The 20,131-nt window shown below is 50.5% G+C and overlaps 1 protein-coding gene and 1 long non-coding RNA gene across 7 annotated transcripts; one reads left to right on the plus strand and one right to left on the minus strand.

Annotated features, from left to right (window-relative positions):
* Nucleotides 1-1,179: 1,179 nt before the first annotated feature.
* Nucleotides 1,180-19,909, minus strand: ACOT7 (acyl-CoA thioesterase 7). Of its 6 annotated transcripts, none has more exons than XM_087914987.1 (10): nucleotides 19,391-19,589; nucleotides 14,837-14,954; nucleotides 13,715-13,871; nucleotides 12,203-12,294; nucleotides 11,629-11,743; nucleotides 10,614-10,628; nucleotides 9,796-9,882; nucleotides 7,453-7,569; nucleotides 5,201-5,385; nucleotides 1,180-1,762 (listed from the first exon to the last, which is right to left on the minus strand). In XM_087914987.1, the coding sequence occupies exons 1-10, from the start codon at nucleotides 19,456-19,458 to the stop codon at nucleotides 1,658-1,660; spliced, it is 1,059 nt and encodes a 352-aa protein (XP_087771113.1). In that variant the 5' UTR covers nucleotides 19,459-19,589; the 3' UTR covers nucleotides 1,180-1,657. The 6 variants fall into 6 exon arrangements, with proteins under 6 accessions (XP_087771113.1, XP_087771115.1, XP_087771117.1 ...); XM_087914989.1 differs by lacking the exon at nucleotides 19,391-19,589 and adding an exon at nucleotides 16,473-16,633; XM_087914991.1 differs by lacking the exon at nucleotides 19,391-19,589 and adding an exon at nucleotides 16,082-16,436.
* Nucleotides 16,667-18,033, plus strand: LOC148124440 (uncharacterized). Its single transcript, XR_015739850.1, has 2 exons — nucleotides 16,667-16,796; nucleotides 17,021-18,033. It is a non-coding gene; the product is annotated as an uncharacterized LOC148124440 (long non-coding RNA).
* Nucleotides 19,910-20,131: the final 222 nt, after the last annotated feature.

Raw genomic sequence — 20,131 nt, forward strand, 5'->3', positions numbered from 1 at the left:
CTCGGGGACCCGCCTGGGCCTCAAATATGGGCTCTGTGTTAGCTCAGCTGGGGAAAAGCCAATTGACCCCAGAGGCATTTGGGGGAATCGCGTCTGGGGAGGTTCTGAGCAGGGGGTGGGGGTGGGGGTGGGGCGGGCAGGGACCCCTCCCCACTTTAACGCTCTCCGCACAAGCGAGCAGATGTTTCACCATGGAACTTGGGTCTTGAAACCCGCGGAAGCCACTGAGGGGGGGTCGGAAGGGTCTCCGCATGGGGACGTGTGCAGTCCTTGACTTAGGACCATTTGGGGGGGGCTGCTAGCCCCCCCCCCATCAAAGTGCTTTTGACATTCATTTGGACTTTCCTGACAGCTTGTCAATTTGTGAGTGGTTTTGATGTTCGTCACAGATCCTGTACCGTAGATCGATCCGAATCGAGCCGGAAGGGACCTCAGAGGTCTTCTAGTCCAACCCCCTGCTCAAGCAGGAGACCCCATACCGTTCCAGACAAATGTCCAGTCTCTTCTTGGAAATGTCCAGTGTGGCAGCACCCACAACTTCTGGTGGCCAGCAGTTCCACTGGTGAATTGTCCTCCCGGTCAGGAAATGCCTCCTTAATTCCAGGAGTTGCTTCTCTCCTGGGTGAGTTTCCATCCGTTGCTTCTCGTCCCGCCTTCTTTGGGAAATAATTGGAGCCCCAAATCTTCTTTGGGGAAGCCCCTCAAATACCGGAAGGCTGCTCTCGTGCCCCCCCCCCCTTGGGCCTTCTCCTCGCTAGATTAGACAGGCCCAATTCCTGCACCTGTTCTTCAGAGGTTTTAGCCTCCAGGCCCCTCGTTGCTCTTCCCTGCACCCTCTCCGGAGTCCCCACACCTTTGGCCCTCATGGGCTGAGCAAAAGGGGGCACAATCTTGCAAGGGTGGCCTTGCATTCACCCCCCCCAGGCTACGCTGGCTTGCAAAAAATCGAGATATATTACATTCCCGCCCTCTATTAACCAAGTTACCTTGTTCCAAAATAAAATAAGAAGTAAAAATAAGGGGAGCCGAGTTCCCTTTCGACAAATCCACCACGGCTTCTAATAGTGACCGTTTTGGACAAAATCCTGGTTCGGCTTTCGGTGAAGTTTTGGGTGGAGGGGCCGAGAGGAACACAGCCCCCACCCCCCCACCCCCCCCAGGTAGGAAACGGCCCACAGGTTTAAAGGCACCAAACCTTTATTCGCAACCCTCACTGAATAAATTAGGCAAACATACACATCTGCACAAGACACACGGACACCAAAGACGGGGAGGAAGAGAGCCAGGGGGGGCTTTTGAGAATGTGAAGGGGGGGGGAGAAGAACTGGCCTTCGCGGGCTGTGAAACCGAAGCCTGTTGTGTTTCTTGGGACGGTGAAGACGGGCCTCGCCCAATCTGGGGGTGCCTTATCCGAAGATGGTTAATAAAAACAAACCCCCATCTCTGTGGGTGGTGTCCCCCCCTCCTCCTCGGGTTCCCCCCCCCCCGCCCTGTCTAAAACGGCCCCCCGGCCCACCCGGCTAGCTACGATGGGGGCAGAGAAGACGGAATGCATCTTGGCTGGAAAGGAGAGGGTGGCCCCACCCCGGGGGAGATGTCACGGCCCTCCCCCCCTCTTCCAACTGGGGGTGGGGATTGAGGAGGTCTCTGGCCTGAGTCACTGTTGGGTGAGGGGCTGCATCTGTGCTTGGCGCTTGGCTTTGGTTTGCAAGTAGCGGGTCTTCCCTTCCTCGAAACGCTGCCGCTCGTCCTCGGTTTCCAACTGTGGGGGAGGGGGGAGAAACAAAAAGGGGAGGGGGAGAGATGTGGGTGAGTCGTCGTTTCCCACACGGGACGTGGGCTCCCTCGGCCGGCTCAGGGTGGCCAGAGGGAGTTTGCCAAAATGCTTTTCTGAAATGAAGATCTATTACGAGAGCTACGTTCCCACAGTCCACTACGCAAGTTAACGAGAGAGGGAGAGAGAGAGAGACAGAGGAAGGAAGGAAGGAAGGAAAGAAAGAAAAAGACAGAAAGAAAAAAAAGAAGGAAGGCAGCTTTTTCTGTGGTAGGGAGACGAGCAGTGTCACAACGATAGAGTCTCTTAGCACAGGGGAGCTCCTCTGGTCCAGAACCAACGGGTGGATGGGCTCCAGAAGGGAGCAGAGGACAGGAAATAAGAGGGCGGAAGGAAGGAAGGAAGGAAGGAAGGAAGGAAGGAAGGAAGGAAGGAAGGAAGGAAGGAAGGAAGGAAGGAAGGAAGGAAAGCAGGCAGAGGGTCGAAGGATATATTGATGGAGGGAGGGAAGAAAGAAAGAAAAAGAGAAAGACAAGGGCTCCAACTGGACAGCCATTTGTCAGGAATGCTACGGGCCAGGGTCTCCCCTTGAGGACTAGAAGACCTCCAAGGTCCCTTGTCATCCTGCTTCTTCCTCCAGAAGGCAGAAGGGGGCTTCGAGAGGCCTTGACTGGCAGGATTCGATTTAATCCGCATCACAGAAGTTTTTGTGATGGGTTGTTTTGGGGGAGAAGGTCCCGTGGTTTTGGTGTGGGGAGGGGAGGAGGGGGCCCTGCTTTGCAGTCTCAAGAGGCCCCCTTGGAAGAGCCGAAGGAGATGCCGGGTTTTCAAAGATCAAAGGCACCAGAACTCCAAAGAGACTCCCACTCAAGGGGATCAAAGAGAGGCGCCTGGGGGTCTTTGGGCTCAGAGTCAATGGGGGAGGCGGTGTGTGTGTGTGTGTGTGTGTGTGTGTGGTGTGTGTGTGTTGAGGCAGGGCTGGGTCCCAAGACTGTTCTAGGACTCTAAACTGGATGCCTGCATCAGATAAGGGGCAGAGCTAGATGACCTCCGTGGTGCCTTCGAAGCCTCCCATTCTAGGTGTCTGTATTTCAATTTGGCTTCTTGCATGGGGGGGGAGGGTTGGCCTATATGACCTCCAAGGGTCCCTTCCAACCTTTCCATTCTAGGCTTCCATAATTCAGCTTGGCTTCCTGCATTGGGGGGGTGGGGGTGGGGGCTGGGCTACATGACCTCCAGGGTCCCCTCTGACCAGTGAAGAAGAATCGTGCTTCTGCTGGTCTCTCCTGTGCCCAGAGAATTTAATTCCCAGCCTCGAACCTTCATTCCGGACTCTTCTCTTTCCCTCTTTCTCCTCGGCAGCCCCGAGGACGGGAGGTTTCCAGGTGATCCACCTGGGAAGGGCTGGGGGCGGGTTGGCACCCCTGGGGATAAAAATCTTGGGGGGTGTTTCTCCTCCCTTCTTGGCATTTGGCACAGCCCCTCCCCCCAAGGAGCTCGCCAGCTGCGTGTGGGCACCGCCGGCTGCTGATAAGCGGTTAGGAGCCTCATTAACGGGGTGGGCTGCCTAGTTGAAGGTCAGGAGTGGGGGGGCATCACAGCACAGAGCCCCCATGATCTCCAGCAGGAGGAAGCCCCACAGGAAGGGGGGAGGAGATACGTGGGCAGCGGCCCCCTCGGAGGCGCTTGGAAAGCCCAGCGGGGATGCTGGGAGGCGGGCGGGTGCCAGATGGGACGGGGGTCCTGCCTGCCCCCCAGAAGAGAGCGGGGGGCAGGGGAAAGGGAAGGCCTGTCTGTTTGGCAGGAGGGCAGCTTCTTTGGGGGGAGAGGAAGAAGGGGGAAGAAAGGAGGGAGGGGGATAGATGGATAGAATGGATGTGTGGATGGATGGGGAGGAAGGAAAGGAGGGAGGGAGGAAGTGAAAGAGAAAGTAAAGGAAGGAGGGAAAGAAAGAAAGAAAGAAAGAAAGAAAGAAAGAAAGAAAGAAAGAAAGAAAGAAAAAGAAAGAAAGAAAGAGGGATGGGGAGGGTGGAAGGAAGGAAGGGGAAAGAGGGAGGGAAGGAAGGAATTCCTCCCCCCTCCCTCCCTCTCAAAAGCGGCAAGAAAGAACAGAGAAATTTTTGGGGGGGCATGAAAGGGGGCATTTAAATGCTGGAGAGACTTGCCTTGCAATGCACGGAAAAACACTTCGATGCCACAACGGAGGAACCCTCTGTGTGTGTGTGTGTGTGTGTGTGTGTGTGTGTGTGTGTGTCTGGAGAGGGAGAGAGAGAGAGAGGGAGACCAAGAGGCGTAGCGCATAAATCGAGGAATGGCCCACTTTGACCCCCCCCCCCTCCTGCGTCGCCGGGGTTTTTATCTTGGCAAGCCGCAATGGCTAAAAATAGACGGGAAGGCAAACCAACAATAGCAGGTAGTGCGAGGGGGGAGAGAGAGACGGGGGGAGGGAAGAGAGATGGAGGCCGATAAAAAAAAAATCAAGAAATGGAGGAAATTCAAAATTCACCAGGCTTTGCAAAAAGAAAAACCAAAACAAAACAGGAGAATCTTTGCAAGCGAAAGAAAAAAATAAAGAGAGGATTTGTTTTAATTTTATTGCATTGCAATTTTATTGCATTTTGGGGGTGGGGGGCAGAGAGAGGGACGCTAAAATTAGGGTGTACCTTGGGGGGATTTTAAGGTCTTGGGAGGCTAAATGGTGGAGGAAAAGGGGTCTCTGGGCCTTTTAAGGGAGGGGTTTTTTTCCCCTTTGGGGTGGGGTTGGACTAGAGGACCTCCAAGGTCCCTTGCAGCCCGATGACTCCACCATCTCAACAGGGCCATTGTGGAAAGAAAAGGGCCTTTTTTCTGGGGTGGGGGTCGGCAGCTGAGGAGGAGGAGAGAAACCAAAGAATACAACAGCTATTCCACCAGAGAGGATTATTTTGTGTGTCTGTTTGTGGGTTTTCTTAATGCACATTTTTAAAAACACCCTGTTTGTTTATTTATTTATTTAGTTTTTGTCTTTGTATATATATTTTTTGCTTTGTTTTCGGAGTTTGTGCAGGTCGTCTTCGACTTACGGCTGGGACGTAAGGAGGAACCTACGGGCCAAATTTCAAGTTTGTAGGCTTTATGGTTCTGGAGCTTTTGTGATGATGCGTGAGGGGCACTTCCTCTTTTTATACACACGCACGCACAGAAAAACCAAATTATTTTTATATTTTATACACTTTGGTTTCGCTGAACCACGGCCCAAGTATTTCGGCAGATTTTTAGGAACGCAGCGGTTGGCTTGTAGAAGGAAACTTTGGGGTCCTCCAGCCCACTCCCCAATTTTGAGGAAACCAGACCCTGGGAACCGAGCTGGAAACTCAACAAAAACCCCAGAGACGTTGTGGTTGGCTTTGAAACCGTTCCCGCGAAGGCCCACAACAACCGACTTACCGCCAGCTGCGGGACGGGGAGGGGTCTCCCCTCCTTGCTGAGGGACACGTAGGTGAAGAAGGCGCTGACCGCCCGGTACGGGTCCTGGGGCTCCCCCACGAAGCGGTCGGCGTCCACAAAGACCTCGATTTCCATGGACTTGTTGCTCGTGAAGGTCATGCGGCCGGAAATGGTGAGCACGCTCCCTGCAGGATGGAGAGGACACGTGTGAGGGAGGGTCCTCCGGAGACCAGGAGGGTCTTGGCCAAGGGACAGCGTCAGGATCCCGGCAGCTTCCCTCATTAGGTCATTGAGCCAAGCTTCAAAAACTTCGAGGGATTTTTATTAGGAGCAAACATGTCGGCACAACCCGTCTGGAGCTGATTGTCCTGCCCTTGTTGGAGTCTGATTCGGAGGGGGAGGTCGAGCAAGCGGTATATAAGTCTAAGGGCGATTGCTATTGCTCTCCACCCATCCATCTCTCCATCCATCCCTCCGTTCATCTCTCCATCCGTTCTGTGGCCCTCTTGGCATCCTCCCTCTTGAGGTCCGACCGCTGGCCAAACTGCCCATCCACCTCCTTCCTTCTCTCTTTCCTCCTGCCTCGGACCTGTGGACCCCCAGACCTTGGCCCGCCAGCAATGCCTTCCCCCCATCCTGGCCTGAGGAGATGCCAGCTTAGATTTCCTTCAACCAGACAAGGCTGCTCCTGACCACCGGCACCCTTCTTCTGACCACACACTGTGGGCCTCTGACGGAGGCTAGAAGCCCCCCTGGGGGTCCTATTTTTAACCGAGACAGGAGGCCTCAAGGAGAGAGCTGTCTGCGAAGCCGGGTGGGCTGGCCGGTGGGCTTGCCCAGGAGCTAAAGTGGAGCACTGGGGCAGAACCTACAACACCAGCCCTCCGGGCTCCACCCGCTTCCTGGCATCTCTGGAAGAGAATTTGCCCAGGCTGAGAGAGGAAGCCAACCGAGCGTCCATAATGAACAGCAGGCGGTGGCTTCCTCATTTGGGACGGGGAGTTCGGATGGCTGCTGGGTTTTACGTGCTTGGAATAGAGATTCGGAGAGGTTGCAAAACGGGGCCGAAATCAACGGTCTCACTTAGCGATGGAAACGTTAGGCTCAATTGTGTCCATAAGGCAAGGACTATCCGTAGATGGAGGGGAATAAAATTCAGCCGAGAGCATTTAGGACAAGGATTGCTCCCAAATTAGCTAAATAAAGCAGCCGGCTTGAAAACGAAAACCAAAATAGACCAGGATAATCTCAACATTGGCTTAAGAAAATAATCAGGGGAGGCTTCTTTAAAAAAAATCAAATTAGATCTTTCTTTTCCCCCTTGAGCGGCCCACGTTCTCATCCACGAACTTCTTAAGATGCTCAATGGATCCGCTTGAAACCCGCTTGAGGGCTTTGAAGAAGACGCGGTATGACCATCAAAACCATCCCATAAAATGTTCCTCCGCGGAGTACGGAGACCCGCTTATAAATGCCGCCGTGTGTTCAACAAACATAGCAACGAGAGCACCTCACGTAACACCGGCCGGGTTGCAAGGGGCAACGACGGCAACACACAGAAGGACACCCCCGAAATGGTCTTCCAGGCTGAGCAAAGCATCGGAGTTGGGGACCGAGCGAATCAGCACCCTGGACAGCTCCCCGTGGGCCAGGATTGCAGAGAAAATCCAAAGGGATTTAAGAGAGTAGCAGAGTCGGAAGGGACCTTGTAGGTCATCTAGTCCAACCCTACACCATTCCTGACAGATGGCAGCCCAGTCTCTTCTCGAACACGTCCAGTGATGGGGCAACCCCCAACTTCTGGAAGGAAGCCATTCATTCCACTGATTCATTCTGCGTCCACTTCTGCTGTAGACAACACCTGGCCTCGTGTGGTTCAACTGCACCCAACTTTTGGAGGTTCCCTCTGGATCATCGACTTAACCAGACATAGACAAGGATGGAATGTGCTACAGGCAGTCCTTGACTTACGACTACAGTTGAACCCCAAATGTTAAGCGAGACATTTTTTAAGTGAACTTATGACCTTTCTTGCAACAGTCATTAAGTGAATCAACTGGGATCATGCCGACATGTTGCTCCTAATAAATCTTTAGGATTCTTTTGAAGCTCGGCTCGAGGCTCATGAGTGAATGCCGGGAACCGTGACATGTAACTTCGGTCACTAAACGAACGGATGTAAATCAAGGACGCCTTGTCCTAAGCCACGGGAAAGGTCTTGCTGACCGCAAGGGTCTGGGCCCTCCGCTTACCCTTTTTGATCTTCTCGTGAAAGTTGATGGCGTCCACAGAAGCCGTGACGATGTTGGTTTTGCAGTGGCGAGCAGCCACGATTCCAGCTACCTCGTCCATGAGTTTCATGGTCACCCCTGGAAGGAAGGACAAGAGATGGGAGTCACGGAGGCCGCGGCTGGTGGAAGAGGCTCCAACCGGGAAGGAGCCCGTGTACGGAAGGGACCTTGGAGGTCTTCTAGTCCAACCCCTGCTGCTCAAGCAGGAGATCCTATTCCCTTCGGGACAAATGGTTGTCCAGTCTCTTCTTGAAGACCTCCGGTGAGGGAGCGCCCACCCATTCTGGAGGCCAGTTGGAGGGGCTCAACGTCTCCCTGACCATCGGCTGAGAGTCTTCTAGAAGCTTGGCTCTGTGCTTTCTATGAGAGTGGAGGTGGCGAGGGAACCTTCTAGGTGGCCTCAAGGAAGCCCTTCAGGGGTAGGTGTGTCCACCCTGTTCCTTTCCACCTCTCCTTGCAGGGATAGGTTTCCTGGTCCCTGGTCAGTCTCACGGCCCTTCTATGAACCGCTTCCAGTCTTTCTTGCCAATTATTAGGAGACGGGGAGTTCTAGTCCTGCTTTTAGGCGCGAAAGCTGTCTGGGTGACTTTGGGCCAATATCCCCCCCCCTCTCTCTCTCCCGGCCCAATCCACCTCACAGGGTTGTTGTGGGGAAAACAGGAGGGGGAGGAAGGAGTGTTAGGCATGCTTGCTGCCTCGAGTTACGTCTAAACCTGACGAAGGCACAATGTGAATCAGTAGAGCTCTCAAGCCATGAATGCTGGCATTTCCCTGTCCGTCAGTCCAGACAGAGGACGGAGGATGGACGGAGCCTTCTGGCAAGGAAGCGGAGTCAAGCCCACCTCGGTTTTCTGAAACGGGGTTGCAAAAATACTCCCAACCTGTCTGTCTGTGTGTATGTGTGTGTGTGGTTCCTACAACCCAAGCTTTGAGGGAGGTGGAGGGGAGGGGGAAAAAAATATTGCAAGCTTGCCGAAGAGCTGGAGGCCCTGCAAAAGACAATTAATTAAACCTCCTTGCTTCGAATTGCAGAGCTAATCCCCTCTACCCAGCTCCCAGCCAGGCTACTCTGACTAATAAGGAGCCAAACGCTGGCTAAAAATAGCACAGCTCTCTCTCTCTCTCTCTCTTTCTCTCCTAGCCGGCAAGGCTGTTGTCTTCCCTGGGGCCTCATCTTAATAAAAGAGCAGGATCTAAACAAAGAAAGACAACAACGATAACAAAACAAAACCCCTACCCCCCCACACACACCCTGATGTCTTCCTAACACAACAAATGGGATGTGTGTGGGTGTGTTTGTGGCTGCTGTGCTCCACAGCGGGTCATGCTAACCCCGTTCCTGCCTTGAAAAATTCAGAATTAATTCCACCTCTTCTACGTGGATCTTTGGGCAAGGAAGCTGGAAGCCGGGTGTCCCGAGGGACCGGAGAGAGAAATTTGGGTTAAATGACGTGTATTAATGACAACCGGGGTGGGGTCAGGTGTCAGGTGGGCGGAGGGTGGGTGGGACAGAGAGAGGAAGCGAAGCAGAGATTTCAACCGGGAGGCCTGTGCGAGCGTCGGGGTGGGGTCAATTCAGGGAGATAGAAGGCGAGAGAAAGAGAGACCAGAGAGCGAGACAGAGAGAGAGAGAGAGAGAGAGACAGAGAGAAAAGAAAGAGAGAGAGAGAAGAGAAAGAGAGAGAAAAAGAGAGACAGAGAGAGAGAGAGAGAGAGAGAGAGAGAGAGAGACAGAGAGAGACAGAGAGAGAAAGAGAGAGAGAGAGAGAAGAGAGAGAGAGAGGGACTGTCCCAGAGTCACCCTGCTGGCTTTCATGCCTAAGATGGACTGGAACTCAGTTGCCTCCCACTTTCGAACCCGGCACCTTCCCCATTAGGCTAAACTGGCCCTGATCGCAGGACGGGCGGCTTATATCCACTGAATGAATATCAATATATTTCTGTCTCCACTCTTTGCGGTAAGGAGAAAAAAAAGGAGAAATCTATTAAACTTCCCCGACTGGCTCTTCAGTTCAAAATGCCCCCCTCCCCCTTTGAAACCCCCCCCCCCACCTCCGACCTCCCTCAAGAATGATTTTAATTACAGGGGTCTAAATTCCCCAGCTTCCTCCACCGTGTAAAGTTCCTATAGCAACCACTCCTACGTCTGAGGCTCATCCACTCTCTGGAAAGTAATCTAGATGTTGAAGACCAGGTGGGGAAGAGTTCTTTGGGCCTTGGGTAAGGGTGGAGGGTAGGGCGCTCCAGAGGAACACCCACATGGCCCGGAAGAAGCCAACCAGTTAAGGCTCTGCTAGGACTTACCTCCATGAACAAATCCATGCATGGTGCAATCGGATGGTCCCACCAGATGGATGAGACTGGACTGGCTGTATCCAACGGTGTAGGGCTCTGGGAAGAGAAATAAGCAGTGGAAGGACAAGCGAGGACGGAAGCCAAGGACCCAATCCTACCCTCTGTGGAGCCTACAAGAAGTTCCTCGGAGGAGGAGAACGGAAGGAGAAACAAGGCTGGGCTCAATTCATCGAAGGATGGACATCTATCCAAAGTGGCCCTCAACCTACTTTCCACCCCTGTTGACAAGGGAAGGTCAACCTCCTGCTCAGGGACACTTGAGGACCGAGGTGGTGTCCATACCAACTTCTACATCTGGCCTCCCTCATTTAGTTGCTTCAAACCCACCAATCATGGGGCCCACCAAGAATTGCCTTCCCAGCTAGATCCGGGATCTGGTTTCTAGCAGCACAGATCCACAGGAAAGGGTGGAGGAGGAGGACTCAAGGACTACAACTAGGTGTGAAGTAATAACAAAGCCCTCCAGACCAAGATTACTGAAAGTTGATCACTGTTCCCCTGTTGTTTATACTCTTTTCAAATGTTAACAAGGATGACTTGATCAATAAAGAAAATATATTGACATTTTCCCCAAAGGAAAAATCCCCAAAGGAAAAAGTCCACTCCTATTATTACGAAATTTAAAGAATCAAAGCAAGTGAGTCAGAGTGTCAAGGCAATTAAGCAGCTCCCCTGGTATTAAGCAAGAGGCAGAAATGTCAGCCCTTGCAAGCCAGCATTCGCAGACCTTTGGTTTAACTCAGTTAATTCATCTCGAACAACCTTACCTTTACTTTGTCTGTCTGGAAAGCAGTGAAAAGAAACAGAGAGAGGCAGGTAAGCCAGGTGCAATATCATGCAGAAATAACCATCTACAAGAGGAGAGCCAGAGCAGGTAGGGGAGCCCCGTTTTCCAGCAGCCACCTAGAGCAGCGGGTTGGACTAGAGGACCTCCAAGGTCCCTTCCAACTCAGTTATTCTTATTTCTGTGCTTGTCTAGGCACCAGGCAAGGGAGCAAAGCAATCCAAGGAATGAAATTTCACTTTTTTTTAAAGGGATAGGCAGGTGGTCCTTGACTCATGTCCATTTGTTTAGTGTCTGTTGGAAATTCCACTGGCACTGAAAAAGTTTTCTCAAACTGATGGCTATTGCAGCATCTCCAAGGTCACATGACCAAAATTCAGGTGCTTGGCAACTGACTTATATTTATGATGGCTGTCATCCCCTTTTGTGACCTTCTGACAAGCAAAGCCAATGGGGAAGCCAGATTCACTTAATAACCCTGTTCCGATCTTAACAACTGTGGTGATTCTATATCAACTGTGTTAATGAACCCAACCCAATCCAACTCAACTCAACCCAATCACAACTGAAGCTACTAAATCAACCCAACTCATCTCAACCCAACCACAGCCTAACCTACTAAGTCAACTCAACCCAACCCAAACTAACCCAATCATAGCCCAAGCTACTAAATCAACTCAACTAAATGCAATACAACTCAACCCAACTTAACTCAACCCAACCCAATCAAAACCCAAGCTACTAAATCAACCCAACTCAACAACTCAACCCAACCCAATCACCAACCCCAAACCCAAGCTAGTCAATCAACTCAATCCGATCCAACTCAACCCAACTCAATCACAGCCTTCACTACTTAAGTCAACTCAACTCAACTCACCAATGTGTTGCCACAATGAGAGATTACCGCCACCCAAACAAAAAACACACATGCTGGAAATGTAAGAAATAAATGTGCAGGCAGGTCTCTCCATATGCCAGACAGGTGCTCACCGTACCTGGATTGATCACGGGCACAATGACATCGCCGTTCCTCTCTTTGGTCTCCTGACGTGCCAGCTTCTGTTCCTCGTAACGTCGTCTCCCTTCTTCCTCCTGGTCCTTCCGCTCAAACTAGCAGGAAAGTCAAGTGAGACAGTTGTTACATTAATTTTGCCCCACTCTGCGACCTTTCTTCCCATCGTTAAGTGAATCGCCGCAGTTGTTAACTAAGTAACATGGTTTGTTAAGTGAATCCTACTTCCCCTTGACTTTGCTTGTGGATCACGTGACCCCGGGACACTGCAACTGTCATAAGTACATGCCAGTTGCCAAACATCTGGATTTTGATCACGTGACCAAGAGGATGCTACAGCGGTCATAAGTGTGAAAATTGTGGTTTTGTGGTTTTTAATGGATTCCATGTTGTGCTCTGTGCTGGAAACACAACGAATTAGAGACGAGCGGATAGTCAACAACTGAATTTGGAAAAAACTGCCAACAGGGATCCAAAGAACTAAACGAAAGAATCAGGTTCATTTTTTTCCCCCAGATATAAATGAGTATCACCTGTTTTCTTCCTTCCAGACTCACCTGGATTGGAGGCACTTCCAAAACCTTGTTCACATTGTGGAGAGAAAGAGGGACGTACCACAAAGTGGCCCTGTTGGTCACTCTCTTTGCACCTAAGGAGAAAGGAAGGGGCTGTGAATGGGCAGATCGCGAGACATTGGGCCAGGGACAGTCATGAGACACCTGCTTCTTTGGCTCCGTCTTAAGAAATGGACATCAAAGCTACGCAGTTAAGTTTCCATCCGTGTTGTTCTCCCGCCCCCCAAGGACATTTGGAAGGGATGCAATCACGTTTCTCCAGCTAGCAAAATACAGATCATATTTTCAGAGCAGCCTCAAGAAACAGGGGATGTGATATGTTAACAACAGGGGTGGCATCTAGAAATCGGCAATAATAGGGGTGTTGTTTGGTTGTTGTTTTTTCTGTGTTGGAAATATGTGAATTTTTTTGGAACAATGAATTAAGTATAGATGAGTAAATTGCAGGCCTGACAGAAAAGAATATAAAATACAATGGATATGAAGATATGTAATGGTGCACTAAGGATTTAAAGAAATAGGTTAAGCAACCTTGGAAAATTTATAAAATAAGGTGGAAAAAGCTCGATGATTAAAATTAAAGAAAATATACTGTATCAAGTAAGATTCAGTTGACCCTCCCCTCTCAGCTCCTCCGCAGCCCCTCCCAAAGAACGGCGGGGGATGCTGGGTTCGGTTCCCCTTTCAAAGGGAAGGGCAGTCCTGCAAATTCCAGCTCAGCGTGAAACGTCTGGTTGTTTTTGCAACCCGAAAGGCACAGGCCGTGTTTCTCCTGGCAGTGGCAGAGGCTGGGTGGAAGGCCAGGCGTTTATGGGGAGGGGTGGGATTCAAGAGGGGGAAAGGAAGGACTACGTAGCCCATCATCTGGAGGGCGCAGGACATCTGTGGAGCGCGCATTGTTGAGAGGGTCGTACCAAGTCTGAGTTTTGGAAGGCTCTACTGCAAGGTGTCGCGTTTTTCGATCGTTAAACCACCCACCGTTTCACAGGCCGACCACAATATGGAGTGCCGCTAAGGGAGACATTGGTGGAGGGAGTTTTGAAAGGGCACTAAATGAATCGTTGTAAGTTGAGGACTACATCTGCATAGGGAGAAATGCCCGCCCTTTCAGGCAGAATCGGCGACGGAGGGAAAATGGGGCAACTGTGAAGCAGGGAGTCTTAAAAAAAGGCTCAAGGAATTTTTTTTTCTCGAGGAGACCCCCAACAATGCCTTTCTGGGGTCCCAGAAGATCCTTGGCTGATTGGCTATTTTTATTTTAATAATAATAACAACAACAACAATAATGCTATTTTTAAAAAAGCAGGCAGGAACCTGGCATGCAAGAAAGCTAAGGAGGGGTATCCAACTGAATGGAGTGAGGGTTTAGTGACCAGACGCCCTTCCCATCACCTATACGGAGTTGTATTCAGCAGATATAATCTCATTTACAAGAGAAGAAAACCATCCAATCTATGGACCTGGTCCCGTCTCCCAAGAACCGCCGGGACTTACCTGTGAGGATGTTTTCGGCTTCCACCTGCACCTGGACTTCCACGGAGTGCTTGGAGGTGTAAGTGATCTCGGCGCTGACGTGGGCCACTTCGCCGATGCACATGGGGGAAAGGAAGTCCGTGCGCTCCACACGAGCCAGGGCAGCCACGCAGGGCTCCTGGGGGATAGGAGGGGGAGCGGGGGAGGAATACAAATATCCCATCAGCGGGGGGGACGGGGGACGGACGGACGACCCAAACCCTCCTGCAGGTAGGTAGTCCTCCACCTATCCAGCTGTTTTAAAAGGAAACACAGCTGTGGAGATAGATGGATGGATAGATGGATAGATGGATAGATGGATAGATGGAGGGATGGAGGGATATATAGATAGATAGACAGATAGATAGATAGGTGTATACACACAAACACATATATATACCGTATATTCATTCATTCTCTCTTCCAATTATCCTACAGCGCCACCTGCTGGGCAATTGTTTATTTTATTTATTCCCAACCTTTCAGCTGGAAATAAAACTGAATTGATATTAAAATGGAAATTAAAACTGAAATCGAAATGGAATTAAATTTGAAATGTTTAGGATATCAAAAACAAAAGCAGGATGTTTCTCGCCCGGTCTACTTTCTCAGGGCTGACCAACCTCTCTCTCTCTTCCTCATCCTGCCTGAGTTAAATTCTTCTACAGCTGTCTTTCCGAAGGTGGCCCTTCCCAGACCCTGTGAACTACAACTCCCAGAATCCCACAAAGGGCCTGGCTGTCGAGGGAGCAGCGGTCCATGCCCCCCACACCCCCCGCCCTGAAATAGCCACGCTTTGCAAAAAGGGTCTCCAACCTTGGCAACTTTACGACCTGTGTGGACTTCAACTCCCAGAATTCTCCTCGACAGCCAGGCCCTTTGTGGGATTCTGGGAGTTGTGGTTTTCACGCATGCTGGCTGAGGAATTCTGGGAGTTGAAGTCCACAAGCTGTAAAATTGCCACGGTTGGAGATGCCTGTTCTGTAGCCCCTTCTGCTTTACTGGCGGCTGCTTCGTGGACAGTACCCCCCCTTGTGGCCCCAGAGACCCAATATTTGTGACCCTAGGATTGCCGGAGTGGTTGTGTGAATGGACAGCACGTACCCCGGATTGTGAGTTGCAATGGCGGGTGCTGATGATGGCTCCGGCCTCTTCGATCATTTTTAATATGGTCCCTCCGTGCACATTGCCGGCAATGTTCGCGTCATCGGGGCGCATGATCCTAGAGAGAGAAGGAAAGGGGAAAAAAACCTAGAAGAGCTGAACAAGCGATAGTCCTCGGCTTGCGACTGTGCGTTTAATGACTGTGTGTGAAGTCACGGACAGAAGGGCCCCCCGGCCGTTCCTCGCACTTCCCACTGCGGCAGCTCCTGTCTCCTGCCGTCACGATGGCAACAACTGCCAATTTGTTTGGAATAAATAGAATTGAGCGAATTTTGTTTTAAAAGCCGAGAGAAAGCGAGGAAAAAGAAGGAAGTCAGAAAATGGGCGGGAAAAATGCCTTTTATTTTGGATTGTGAATATTGTAGGAAGTTTGAGCAGCCACCCCTCTCCTAGAAAAATGAAATACTTTTGAGAAACTATTAAGAAGGCAGAATGTTATATTTGCCCTAAAAGAGAAATAAGAGAACTCTTAAAGGGAGACAGAAACTCAGAGCCACAATTTCCCTCCCCTCCCCAGCAGTGACACTAAGCTGAGGCCAGCTTTGGGAAATGCAGGTTTGTGTAATCCATTCAAGATGGGATCTTCTGAACAAAGGCAGACGGGAAGGATCAGCCGTCACTCAAGATCCAAACCAGGAAAGCCATGAAGACACAACAGGAATGGCCCAACACCCTTTGGGGACACAAGCCTCCTTGTTACATCATCCAAGCTTCAGCCAAACTTAGCTCAGATAACTTACAAAGTTAGCTATGACCTCTACAGCAACCAATAGAATAAATGCTGTTGCCCCAGGAACAGGAAGCTCAAGTTCAAAGCCCAAGAGAGGGTCTAAAAAAACCCCCCTCACTCTCAGACCCCTGTGGTCAGCTGCACCAGGACCTCAAACCCCATGTGGTCCTGTCCACCAATAAACCATCTTTCCAATCGGCCTTCCTGTTTCTGGAGTCTTTCTCCCTGCTTGGAACTGAACCTAGATGGACCTTCCTTCCAACCACCTCTATTTTGACGGATGGATTTCCTTGTTGGCTCGTCCCTGTTCTCCTGCTCTCGGCTCCCAACAGAGACGCTGAAAGCAAACAAAACCTTTTAGGACACATTCCTGTTTTGGGGGAGCCCCCAACCTGGTTGCCCCCCAATCCACTTTCCCCCTTATCGAAAATCCGAATAGATAGTCCTCAACTTACAACCAATTGCTGAGACACTGTTTGAAGCTACCTTCCCAGGAGTTCCTACGATCACCTCCCACACGTTGGGCAACTGGTCCATATTTAGCCACTGTTTGTTGAAAAACAGCATTTTCTTCCCGTTTCCGGCATACATTAGGCCAGGGTAGACAATGGATTCGTTTTACAACCGCGGTGCTCCCTTTTTACAAGCAGGGCGGCCGCTCTATGGCTGCAGCCTTAGAGCTGCCACAGCTGCCACAAAAACAACAACAGGTGGATAAAATCGAGTCAGCCATGTGGGTGACCCGTATTGCGACCCTAAGGGGCAGTCTCCATCATGGCCGTAAATCGAGGACTCCCTTTCCAATCCACAAAAGGGGTGGGTGGGGTGGGGGAAGGAAAGTCCTACTCGATCAGGTGGACAGGCATCCTCAGAAGCGGAGAGAAACGGCGTCGGGGATTCTGCCAGGCGAGACGTCCCAAACTCGCCTTTCCACTTTTTTTGCGTGCGACAACGAACAACCTTCACAATTTCCTCTTTCGCAAGCCAGCCTACCAGGGTTGCATGTGGGGAAGGAACAGTCCCCACGAAGGTGCAGAGAGAGAGAGGAAAGAAGGAGGGGAGGCCAGAATGGCCATCCCACACGGCTGGGTAGCTTATGAATCACCAGGATGTGGCTTATTCCGGCGGCGTCTCAGCCGGTGACATGCTCGGCCCCTGCATGAGGACACGGTTAGATTAGAGGGCGGGCTGGTTCACAACTTCGGAAGTGGTGGGAGCTTCATCCCTGGAGGCTTTCAAGAAGAGAACGGACTGCCATCTATCAGAAGTGATATCGGGGCGGGGAGGGGGGTTGGACTAGATGACCTACAAGGTGCCTTTAATCTCTCTCTCTCTCTCTCTCTCATCTCTGTCTGTCTGTCTGTCTGTCTGTCTGTCTATCATTGGGTACACAGGTTGACATGCTTCATTCACACAACCCAATTCATGCCGGCGATTTTCAGGGCGCAGCAGCTCAAGAGGCCATGAGAAAACCGAAACAAAGGCACACCTCACCACAAAGCCACAACTTCAAAAGCTCGACTCCTCCAAGCTGCATTTGTGCAACCTTGCTGACCCGCAAAACACCCCCAGAAGGGAGCATCTGTGAATCAAGATTTTGGTCCCTTTTTGAAGTCCAAAAGCCACAAAAAAAGAGACGCTTGCAATTCTCAAAGGCAGGATTTTTTTAATAATGCGCTATCCGCCAGCCCATGAGTCAGCAACAAGCAAAGCAGAATTATTGTCGGGGGAAAAAAAATAAATAAAAGAGCATTTGGTTCTTTGGGGAATCAATCTCTCTGCCTGGAGAAATTAAGCCGATTAAAATTCCCCCGGGGGGGGGCGGGAAGCGAGCGGGAGGATGCCGTAATTGATCGCATGTGCTGCCTGCTAACAGGGCACCGAAGGAGGCTTTGAACCTGGCAGCCATGCGCCATGACCTTGCGGGCCCGGGAAGCTCAGACCTAAACCATTATTAAGCCAGGGTTACAAGCCAGCATTTGTTAGAGGAGGCAGGGGAGGGAGTGGAGAAAGGTGAGGCCGCGTGTGGGAACTATGGATTGGGCAACTGCCATGGGTGTGTCAAGCGCTTGAGGGCAAAGTGGATTTTTTGGCAGCGGCCCGGGCACGATTGTTGTAAAAAAAAAACCCACAAAGGCCGTTGGATTTCCTGTTCGAATCCTGCCAAGCCCTTCGCAGGAATTAAATGTCATTTTGATGGACTCGTCCCTCACCGATCAAAGTACACAATCCAGGGTGAAAAACCAGGGCAAAGGAGACAGCGTTGCACATTGCCAGGTGTTTAAAAAACAGCCTTGCTCAGTTTCCTAGGAAACGTAAAATGGAAAGGAAGAAAGGAAAAGAAGGAAGGAAGGAAGGTTTCAGCTGATAAAACCCCCGTTTTATAAAAACAAATGGGAATAAAAATGGCATTTGGTTGTCACTTAGCTAGTACGAGGAAGGGCACCAGCAGCTCAAGAAACAAGAGAGAGAGAGAGAGAGAGAGAGAGAGAGAGAGAGAGAGAGAGAGAGAGAGAGAGAAACGAAATAAAACCACAAAAGGAAATAATTAAAGAACGAAATGAAGTAATACAAAATGAAATGATGAAATAAAATGAAATTAAGTTTTTTCCCCAAAGAACCAACGAAATGAGATGAAATACAATTCAAGAGTCCAAGGCCTGGGTGAGATTCAGCCTGCTTTCCGCCACAGATTTATGGATCCAAAGCAGCCAGGTGAATTTGTCCAGGGTTCAGGTCGGTGCCGATCCCCAGGATTACCTGGTTGTCACATTTTGGATCCCCCAGCAAGGGAAGAGCCCTTTGCAAAGACCTGTCCTTAGCATGCCGTGGAGAGGGAACAAAATGAAAACTGTTTTGCCTCTTATCTAACATTTCTATATGCTTTATTATTTATTAGTATTGTTTTATGGTTTTATCTTAAATTTAAATTTTTATCTCCTATATTGTATTGTCCACATATCATATCTCTATCTCTATCTAACCATCTGTCAAACGATCTCTATCCATCCATCCACCTACCCACCTACGGTATCTAAATACCTACCTATCACCTCTCTGTCTATCACCTCTATCTATTCCTATCAATCTCTATCTCTATTTATCTCCTTTTTCTACCTATCCATCTATCTACCCACCTGTCTTTCTTTCCTTCTATCATCCATCTATCCATCCTATCTCTTTTTCTTCTCTCTGTATCTATCCATCCATCCACTTACCTTTCTCTTATCCTCGCTCTCACATATATATGCATATACACACACAAATATATATAATATATATTATATAAAATATATATAAAATATAAAAATATATAATATATATATATATATATATATATATATATTATATATGTGTGTGTATGTATGTGTATGTATGTATGTATGTGTATATACACACACACACACACACACATATAGATGGGTCAGACACAACTTTGCAACTAAAACGAACACATACACACACACATACATATGTATGTATGTGTATATATGTATGTATGTATGTATGTATGTATAAAGTGATATATATCTCCTTTTAATTTACATGTGTGTGTGTATTCAAACACACAGAGAATAATATATATAACCAAAATTTTAAAAGTTTTAACCCCCAGCACTCTGCCCATGCCCAGAGGCGTCCTCTCTCTCCCAACCCGCGCTCTCTCCGCCAGTCCGCAGGGGCCCCAGAGCCGCCTCAGGGACGGCCGGCGCTCTGCACATGCCCAGGGGCTAGGTGAACGACGCCCAACGGGAGGCGGGTACCTGCTAATCTGGATGGCGGCGGGCGCAGGGGCGGTTTCGCCCGCCTCGGGGGCCCGGGAAGGCTGCATGAGGAGGAGGAGGAGGAGGAAGGCGGCGGGCGGGAGTCCAACCTGAGGCGAGATCGACCGGCCGGCCGGCGACCTGACAGGAGGGCGGGTTGAGGCGAAGGGGCGGGGCTTCTTCCCGACTAAGTCCCGCCCTCCGCGCACGCCCCCTCCCCATTGGTCGCCTAAGGGCCCCCCTTTTTTTCCTTCTTCCCCTGGCCACGTGACCCCAACAGCTCCGCCGCTACGTCACTGCTCCTTCTTGCGTCGGAGCGTCCGACACCGAGTTGGAGGGGGGCAGAGCGACCCCGGCGGCGGCCACCGAGAGGAGGAGGCGGGCTAGAGCGTCCCAGCAAGCCACTGGGGTCCAAATTTTTTTTCTTGCAGGGGGCTGAAGTGCATCCAATGTCGATTTGTGCTTTCCAAAGAGTGAAAATCCCCCAGACTCTCCATTATTAGTCCCCTCCCCAAGTATGCATGCTTCCTTGTGCAATTGGGATGGAGGGAAGGTTCCTCTTGCCGTGGGTGATGGGAACAGGTGTCCCCAAGGCTGTGCAAAAATCCCGGTGGTTGCCAGTATTGGGGACTTTGGGATTATATAATTGCAATGTAAGCATCGGAAAGAACCTTGGAGGTCTTCTAGTCCAACCCCCCCCATCATTCCAAAGAGACAATTAAAAAAATAATAACGAAGAAG

This window comes from Pseudonaja textilis, chromosome 18 (genome assembly GCF_049901715.1).
Source record: "Pseudonaja textilis isolate UNSWEBS1 chromosome 18, rPseTex1.2, whole genome shotgun sequence".
In the NCBI taxonomy this organism is placed as follows: domain Eukaryota; kingdom Metazoa; phylum Chordata; class Lepidosauria; order Squamata; family Elapidae; genus Pseudonaja; species Pseudonaja textilis.

Bases quoted from the DNA above. Each gene is read 5' to 3' on its own strand.
- ACOT7 (XM_087914987.1), bottom strand. From the start codon at position 19,458: ATGCAGCCTTCCCGGGCCCCCGAGGCGGGCGAAACCGCCCCTGCGCCC. The intron at 11,744-12,202 runs GTGAGTCTGGAA...CTTTCCTGCTAG, and splicing joins TGGAAGTGCCTCCAATCCAG to TTTGAGCGGAAGGACCAGGA. The intron at 7,570-9,795 runs GTAAGTCCTAGC...CCTTCCTTCCAG, and splicing joins GCATGGATTTGTTCATGGAG to GGGTGACCATGAAACTCATG.